This window comes from Sinocyclocheilus anshuiensis, unplaced genomic scaffold (assembly GCF_001515605.1).
Source record: "Sinocyclocheilus anshuiensis isolate Anshui unplaced genomic scaffold, SAMN03320099.WGS_v1.1 scaffold224, whole genome shotgun sequence".
Taxonomy (NCBI): domain Eukaryota; kingdom Metazoa; phylum Chordata; class Actinopteri; order Cypriniformes; family Cyprinidae; genus Sinocyclocheilus; species Sinocyclocheilus anshuiensis.
This window is the reverse complement of record NW_015558577.1, coordinates 790,991-800,392: the sequence shown is the minus strand read 5'-3', so window position 1 is coordinate 800,392 and position 9,402 is coordinate 790,991. Positions and strand designations below refer to the sequence as shown.

Sequence of the window (9,402 nt, the reverse complement as noted above, 5' to 3'; positions counted from 1 at the left end):
TGGGTTTGAGACTTTAGTCTTTGCAACTTCAGGGATCTTATCTATTCACGAACAGCTTGTAACACTCCAAAGAGAAAAGAAAAGTTGAAATAGCATCATATGACCCCTTTAAGTTAAGTTTAATAGTTTTGGTTGTTTTAACAGCAATATCATCTTGACCTTGATATACTTACAAAGGCACTTTACAATGTCATAGTAATATTTTTTTCTGATTACAGTAAATATACCTAATTGTGATGAAAATAATGTCATTATCAAAAAATAAATAAATGAACAAAATTGAAGGCATTTGTTTTTTACTTTTATTTGTTTTAATTTTATTTTCTTCTTTTTTTTAATAATTTGACAAAGTTTCCATGAGAGTCGCTTTAACACAAATGTCACTTCTCTCCTGTCTCTCTGTACAGAATGTGGTAATGCTGATGAGCGACTTTGTGGATTGGCTGATCCCAGACATTCCCAAGGACATTAGCATTCAGATACACAAGGAGAGGAACCTCATCGTTGAGTTGTTCATGAAAGAGGAACGGGGCAAGAAGTACAGGAATACCATCGGTGACCCAAGCCCCCAGCCGCTCCGCTCGCGTCCCAGCTCACAAGCTTAGCCCAGCGCTCGCTCTGATCCCAGTGCTGCGAGGGAAGCAGTAACACGGTCCATTCCAGGGCCTGTTCCTCACTCAGCTCTGTGTCCTGCTCAAACAGAACGGAAAGCCTGTAGAGGACTGGCCTGTCCTGGAGGACCACTGCTGTAAGGATCAATGCTGTTGCAAAGATTGTTAACTGACTGCCGCCTCATTGGTATGCCAGAAAAAAGTTCCAACAAGAAAAATATTTATTTTTTTCTTTTGTCTGTTACTGATTTAAGCACTCTCTTGGATCTTTTTCTATCAGCTATATGCAATTTCTGCAGGTAGGTGTGTTTGGAAAGAGGGCTGTAGGGTTTGTATCGTTTTATCTGTTGACTGAAGAATATTGTATGTAGTTTTGTGAAGCATCGCTGCTTTAGCATTAATAGACAGCAAATGAGCATTTTATTTGAAACTACAATGCTTTTATATTAATTTTAACATGAAAATTTAACATTTATGTTTTCGATATCGATAGGATAGGATTGAACTGAACCAACTCATTTAAAGTGCTTTTTAAATTGTTTAATATTAGACATTTCATTCAGAATATTTCTGGTCAAGTGAATTAGCAGCTATCAATGTCATGCTGTTTCCTCGCTAGGCACTAAGTAGTTCTGTTCTGTCATGGTAATGATTGTGTCTGTTTAGCCTTTAGCTGTCTATATATAAAATATAGACATAAAACACTGCAAATTCATCAAAATAACTACAATCCTCAATCTTGGTCTTTTTTTAGTATTCTAGAATTTCTATTATATGCGGTGGAGTGCTTTTTACAGGATGTCGATTGATCTCGGGGATTTTTGGTAGCGCGTCTGAAAATACTATCAAGCTATGCTGAGAAAGGGTACGCTGTATATAAACCCATGACGTTCAAGAGGCCTTAATATTCATGAAAATGTCATATGGACAGAGATTTGTGTCTGCTTATCTGAATGTTTTCTCTCTCGTCTTGATTTGTGATGCTCCAATGATGATGGAAACAATAGGCTATATCTTGCTATGTTGAATGTGTCTTCCATTCATAGAAATCGTGACAAATAAAAGAGTGGTTTTAATTAAAATTAATATAATATTAATATAAAATATGAATTCAGTCTTAAGATATACTGTTTGGACATATGGCAATGTTTTTCGTTTCTTTTCCCCTTTTTTTGATAAACTAATTATTACACAAAACTATTTCCTCAATTTTTTTAATATACATGCACCCCCCAAAAGACCTTAGTTCTACTATAAATGTAGGCTACAATGTAAACCCATTTTTAGACTGTTACGTCATCCACATACTGTTTACCTCTGTGAAAGAAACCTTTAAATGTTTTATGTCATTGTGGAGTTTCAGTGTCTCAAACTGCTAATGGGAGGTTATGACTGTACTTTGGCTTTTGAATTATGTTTCTAAAATAAATGTCATACATTTGGTATGTATAGCCTTCATTGTTGTTTGGAGATGAAACTCACTGAATTCATATTTGCTGCTTGTGTCCACAGAGTGCTCCCCTTTGGGTTAAATATAAAGAAGGAGGAGCGATATAATAGGAAGTAGGTCATTTCAGTTCCCTCCCTCAGTGTCGCGAAATTCGATTCATTTTGCGAATCGATTCTTTTGAAAGTTATTTGAATCATTTACATCTCTGGAAAAAATGCGCGTTTTAAAGCTACTTATTAAAAAAAAAACACCTCAGTTTCGTATGTGTGTTGGTCATACAATCATAGCACAGTCCAGTGTTCCTGCTGCTCGGCTATTACGTTATTTTTTCCCCGGCTCAGTCCAAATGAACTTGTTCAACAGCTCAAATCATTCGTTTTCAGAAAATACGAATAAAAGGCGGGTTAGTTCTGAATTCTTACAATCATTTTGGTACTACTTTTAGAACTTTGAACCTCTAACGTTAACAAATCAGAGAGTTTTTGACTCGAGAACCGCTCTCAGACTCGCTCAGTCCGGTTCACGAATGAATCAGTCCTGATTCGTGAACTGAGAACATTACAAACAATCGACTCGAAAGAACAATTCGCCCACGAATCGGACACAGCTAGTAAGGAACACGTCGATTCATTATTACGAAAAGTTGTTGGCGGGTGTCATTTACTGGTTTCTAGCTGACCTACCAAAGCAGTGGAGCTGGGTTAGTTTTAGGACACAAGGGAGGGGGTTTTCACGATGCTTTGCTAACGTGAGAGAGCCAGAGCTGAAAGCGAAAGCGGGAGATGCGGTAGTGCTGTACTTGTGTTAGCATTCAAACACATCATGGAAAACCGCAGATTTAGAACCATGTTACTAGCGATCTCTGATAAACTTACTGAAGACAATGTGAGAAGTCTAAAGTTTCTGTGCCAAGAAGTCGGGAAGAAAAAGCTTGAGAAAGTCAATAAGGGGATTGATCTTTTCGAGTGCTTGATCGAAAGAGCCGCAATTGGACCTGATAACACTGAGCTTCTGCGAAAACATCTAAACCAGATCGGCCAGACAGTTCTTCTGAACATAATAGATGAGTATGAGAGAGGAGCGACAGGAAGCCCTCCTGATGTAACGCTACCAGACGCAAAAGAGCTAGGTTTGTATACTTTTACTGAACACTTGCGTTTCATGTCACACTGAGGCTGTTCACTGACAGCAAAAAGTGGATCATAAGACAGCTGCATATCGATATTTTTGCTCTACACTCTAAATGTCTATTATTTGTAAGTGAAACGATGACTTACGGCAGGTTGAGGTAGTTTCTATGATTTTTAAAAAATGTATTCTGTGGTTTTGTACCGCTGTGTCTCTGAGGCGATGTTTACTCTGTAGAGCTGGCTCTTTCTTCTTATCACTAATATGTGAAATGCAAGCTAGCAAGCCGGTTTAACATGTTTTAACATTTATTCCTTTACACGAACTTGTATTTTAGTAGTACTTTTTTAAGCACTATCCTGTAATACAATAGTAGCCTAACTTGTATCTTTTTTCACTAATATCTGTTTGTTATACTCATTAGATACTTACTATCCCAAAATGTTCCATTCCTCTATTACATAAATGGTAACAAATTGCTTATTTTTTTCCTCTCTTGATTCTAATTATGGTGTTAATTATAATTTATGGTCTCATAATAATAATAATACTATTAAGCCTGTTTCATATGCCGGTACGAATTTCTAAGGCCTTTAAACTATCAAGGCAGCTAATCATAACTTTGTTGAAAAACCTGTTGTACACAGTCTACTACATGCTTTCTGTCGGCTGATTGATAGTATATACTTGTTTAGTAAGTAAAAGGACTTTAGGTCGAGGTCTTTTTGCTGTAAAATATTTACTGATTTGTATAAAGTAAAAATCTGAATTATATTGTTATTAAGATGAACATTTATTGGACTGAAGCTGGTTTACTTAACGAAACAAACTATTAAAAAAAAAAAAAACATGTTAAAGGGGTCATATGATGCTGCTAAAAAGAACATTATCTGATTTCTAGTCGTGTCCTCTTTTGGAAGGCCAAACAAAGTAGTTTAGCTTTCACAACGAAACACAGCGTCACACACGGCAGGCTAGAGTGAGGAACGGACAGGCGGGCTGAGTGAGAGGAGGCCAGTGAGCTTGAGAACGGCGCAGCCGGCGGCAGCATGACGAAGTGGATATCGTCCTCTTTTGGAAGGCCAAACAAAGTAGTTTTGCTTTCACAACGAAACACACAGCGTCTTCACGACATGGCGGCAGCGGCAGCAACAATACTACAGCGAGAATAAAAGTTACGCCTTCTTTCTTTGCGTGAACATTTGGGCGGCGTTATGCAAATCTTCCCACACAGTGATGTAGACATGTGGGGGCGTGTTAGAACGAGCCGTTTTAGGTAGGCGTGATTGACTCTTAACTTTTATAAAGAATATCTCTTTGGATTTGAGACTTTAGTCTTTGCAACTTTACAGATCTTCTTTATGCACCAAGAGCTTGTAACACTGCAAAGAGAAAGGAAAAACTGAAATCGCATCATATGACCCCTTTAAAATGTAAGTATAAAAAATGATACAAGACGCTTTTGAGGATTTTTTTTGCACATAACTTAGGCTAATCATTATTAGATTGCATTGCATTATATATTTTGCCCCCACAATAAAAACTACAGAGCTTTGATCATAAAAATAAGCATTTAAATATCATCTCACTAAGACATATCATTGGGAGATACAGAATGACAACTGATATTTATATGCATTTTATGCAAGTAGTCTGGTATACTTTTATAGAAAGTAATTCTATAAAAGTATATAGAATTTATATTCTATATACTTAGAATATAGAATATAAATTCTATAAAAAATAGAATCTAAAAATCTAAAAAAAAATCTGAATAACAACATCTACACCAAATAGCATATTTTTGTTTAGTATGGGACTTTTTTTCAGCTTTAAGTATTCTCATTATATCAAACTATATGGGCCATAAAAGCCATTTTTTCATTTTCTTTCATATTTTGTAAAAAAAAATAATTTTTTGTCATATGTCAAGTCAAGTTTATTTGTACAGCGCTTTTCACGATACAAATCATTGTAAAGCAACTTTACAGCAAATTAAGTTTCTACAATATTTAGTGGTAGCTTATCAGTGGTGACTGTCGGTTAATGTACATATGGCAATCAATTTAAGACGTAATAAAACAGATGATGAACACTATTAACAGCAAATATGTCAGACATTACAGGGTTAAAGATGTACACAAAACTAGTTAAATGAAATAATTTTACCCACTAATCACTAAATGATTTTAAAATTTAAAAACTGTATTGTGAAAAATGTAACAAAAATAGGAGGTAAGACATTGTTATTTGGTGATGCACACAGTAATCAGCCTTTGATGTCATAGCGGTCAAATAATGCTGATTATGTTGATCAGTAATTTCCCCCAAAAAGTATCTAGAATCTCAGGTGAAATATCTCAGGGTGTTTACACGACACCGTTTTCAACTAAAACCAGAAAACGCATGTGCTTTGGTCCTTCATTTAAACGACATCTGCATTTTAGGGGACTGGAAAACGCAAACCTATGAAAAGTGCAAGTTTTGGAAAATGATACTGTTATTGTCCATGTAAACTACAAAAATGCGTGTTACGAGATCAGTCTATATAGTTATGTGTGCCGGTGTGGAGTGTTTCTTTACAAAGTGACATTTTTGTGCATCCGTGTGAACGAGGATCGTTTTAACAGTGTTGTCGTCTGTATGCGAAACTTTTCAAAAACACAAAAGGAAAAACGTTTTCCATTTTAGTATAACATTCCCTTGTAAATGTAACCTTACAGTTGTACAAAGTAGTGGTCAACCGATATATCGCCAAGGCCGATATAACGGCCGATATTTGTCATATTTATGTCATTTCCACTGTGTGCTGTATGTAAAATGAGTGTTACCTTGGCTTTATTTGAAAAAATATATGATTCCCAATGCTCACAAACTTCCCAGAATACTGAGTGCCCTGTTGGTTACAGTGTTTACTTTTTAATTATATTTTTTATTAAATATTTATTTATTTGTGAAAAATACTTTGTCATCTAAAGTATGTTTATTTAACACATTTATTTTTAATCCATTTTCAAATGATTTCAAATTTCTTAAATATGAATTCAAATAAATAAAATTATATCGGCTTTATATCGGCCACCCTGCTTTCCAAGATATCAGCATCGGCTGTCAAAAAAAACAATATCGGTCGACCACTAGTACAAAGTATACAAATGTTATCACATTCAGTAACACAATATGAAACCAAAGTGGCATTTATTTTAAAGAAAGATGAACTACAGCGAGGCTAGTTCTGAGAAAAGGTCTTGTATCATTTGTTTGCAATGCTGCTTGGTTTTTTTATGCAGTGAACTCCATACATTGTTACTTTAGTGTCCAAATACAGTGACTGAACAATCCAAATCTGCCCTGCAAAGAACCACTCAAAGGTTTTCATTCTACAAGAGTTTTATTCAGATTCTAATCAAATTCAAATGTTTTCCATCTCTCTCTCTTTTTTTTTTTTTAGAAAAAATAAACATTGCAACTGAAGTAATTGTTGAACGTTTGGGTAGAAAGTGGCGTCAAGTTGGAAGAAAGCTTGGACTTCAGGACACTCAGCTGGATTGCATACAAGAGAAGCACAGCCGGGACCTGGAGGAGCAGGTGAGGGAGCTCATCAGACAGTGGATGAAGATGAGGAGAGAAGACGCCAGAGTGGAGGATCTCATCAAAGCTCTGCGGGACTGCAGACAGAACCTCACTGCTGATCTTGTGGAGAAAGAGCTCGGTGCACATTGAAAATCACCACCGTTCTATTATAAAACGACAGAACTCTGGGATTAATAATGTGAATTTCTTTTTGAAGAGCAAATGAACCGAATTAAATTGTGTTTACAGATCTTTCGGAATTAATTGTACACAGCCTTGTTAAATATTGATTGGAGGAAATGTTAGATAATATATTTTACATTTGTAATGATATTGCAGGGCATGAAAATGAAATATATTGAATAAGTGTCCTATACGTATTGTTCTCAATCACCTTTGCCTTTGCAAAACAGAAGGATATTTCAGTTTTTACTGAACATACTCCTAAAACAACACTATTCTTCTGTTTGAATGTAGGATGTATGATACTTACAAAGGAATAAAGGGACAGTGATATGTGATTATCATTGATTAACTGTTTGATAAAGCACATTTTGAGCCATAACTTTTTCTTATTCTATACTTCATAATATAGAAACGCTAAATCCCAAGATTTAAATACTGCACAAAAAGACAAGCTTATTACTCAGAAGAGTTAAGTTTTCACTCTCAAACTGCTTCACAGAGAGGCGTGTGTTAAACATGTTTCAGCATGGAGTCCCCTGACATGTCTCAGCTCCACCAGAAAGATTTCTGGAGATTGCATTATTTGGGAACTGTTTATTTTGACTCTTCTCAAATTTGTCCCACCGGTTGTACAGGTTGTTTCCCAAAAGCAGCCTAAATGGCTGGTATAGGGACCACTGATGCCAGTGGTTTCTACAATCTACTTAAGGTTTGGATTACACTACATTTTTTACAAATCTGAACAAATATTAAAACTAGGAATCATGCATTTGCCGAAAACGTCCTCATATGCTAAACGACTGAACACAACAAACTCGCACAGAAGCACACGTCATTGCTGGCAGACAAATGAAAACTAAAATATTTTAAAATTTTACATTTGACATTCTCAGACCGGACAGGTTCACAGTTATTTTTGTTTTGTTATTGTGTCTGTCCTACACATGATTTTCAGTGAAATCGGTCAACTCAAGACTGTCCAAAATCTCCAGACTGCAAATGCGGACAATAATTCATTCAGCGTTTTTGGGTTTATGATGCTTTTGGGTTGAGCTCAAAATTTACTATGATTCCTAAACACTGTTCATGTAACAGTTCTTAATACTTAGATTTTATGATGCTGTTGCCCAGTGACCTGTTTGCATTTTTGTTTGTTTGTCAGTGACCCATATCTGTCAGTGTGTACATCTATGCATGTGCACAGCAATGGTAACGTTTAATTAATCTCTAAAATTACAAAAAATTTGGTAATAACCCCTACATTTTAAAAAGCAACAAACTTTGCAATGCAGCAGTGTTTGAGCTCAATTGTCTTTTCCTTTGAAAAAATTATATGGTTATTTTAAGTACAAGATTTTTAATAAATATCACCATCTATGTTTTTTCCATGATAAATCACCATTCAACTTTTTTTTACTATTTATTTTTGCAGTTCAAATACTTCTTGAAGCGGACTATTAATATGAGGTCATAAAGATCGCATGCATAATTATAAAAGATTTAGAAAATAAAAATGTAAAATTGTTTTTGATAGTTGTAATACTGCATGCCTACTTGAACGGTCACGTCAGCTACCCAGTAACTGCCTGATGACATTTTCAAAATAACTGAAAATGTTTTATTCTTTATTTAAAAAAAAAAACGTAATTTCACATAAACCTGAGGAGAACCAAATTTCCAGAAATCTCCAGTATATGGCAGAATGCGACTCATTTGTTGTTAAATTGTCCTGGCCTCAACTTACAAACCACAAAACTCCTAGAAACAACTTTAATGAAATCATTTAATACCATTAATGTAAAACTTCACTTCATGTTTAAGCAGCATCACAGCCACTATACAACAAGAAGAATCTCATTCACTTTTATTTGGTATTTTTTACATCGATTAGTATTGGCTGTTACAGTAGTTTCATGTAAAACCATGTTCACAGTGGGGCACATTGGAGGCAGAGCATATGGAAATGAAAATATTTCCCATGAGCATTCTCACACACGCACCTTATCAAGACCACAAGAAGAAGTCCAGAGGTTTTGCCCGTTCTCTTATACTTTCTCTCATCTGACAACAGAAACTTCCCTGCGCTCCAAATAAAAACAAAAAGATAAATGAAAAAAGTAAAACAATCCCACCGAAAAGATTTTAGAATCTCCTCCCAAATCCTTTGACAAGAATCCAAGACTCGAGATTCCAAAGGGCAACTAAGAGAATCTGCCCAGTAATAGTTTGTATATTATAAATCCATATATCTTTGTGAAAACATAAAGGTAAATATGCAATGAAGAATCCTTCAATTCTGAACTACAGCCAAAGAAATATACAGTTAAACTAGAACAATCTAACATACAGAAAATATCCACACACTAACACGCTTCTCATGAAAGATTCGCAAAACCTGAATATATATATATATATACATATAAATATAAATATATATATATATATATATATAAG

At 35.2% G+C, this 9,402-nt stretch overlaps 2 protein-coding genes across 4 annotated transcripts in view; both read left to right on the top strand.

The window, feature by feature from the left end:
• The window catches only part of LOC107679718 (anoctamin-1-like), a 38,487-nt gene extending 36,431 nt beyond the window's left edge, over positions 1-2,056 (top strand). For all 3 annotated transcript variants that reach the window (XM_016475354.1, XM_016475353.1, XM_016475352.1), the window contains one exon: positions 408-2,056. In XM_016475354.1, coding sequence (XP_016330840.1) covers positions 408-605 — 198 coding nt within the window. In that variant the 3' untranslated portion in view covers positions 606-2,056. The remainder of the gene's footprint in view (positions 1-407) is intronic.
• A 531-nt stretch (positions 2,057-2,587) lies between these two features.
• Positions 2,588-7,327, top strand: LOC107679720 (FAS-associated death domain protein-like). The gene is made up of 2 exons (XM_016475357.1): positions 2,588-3,190; positions 6,641-7,327. Exons 1-2 carry the CDS (start codon positions 2,884-2,886, stop codon positions 6,910-6,912), a joined length of 579 nt encoding a protein of 192 aa, XP_016330843.1. The 5' UTR covers positions 2,588-2,883; the 3' UTR covers positions 6,913-7,327.
• Positions 7,328-9,402: the final 2,075 nt, after the last annotated feature.

Coding starts and splice junctions, on each gene's coding strand:
- LOC107679720 (XM_016475357.1), top strand. CDS start 2,884: ATGGAAAACCGCAGATTTAGAACCATGTTACTAGCGATCTCTGATAAA. Junction 3,191..6,640: donor ACCAGACGCAAAAGAGCTAG/GTTTGTATACTT, acceptor TTTTTTTTTTAG/AAAAAATAAACATTGCAACT.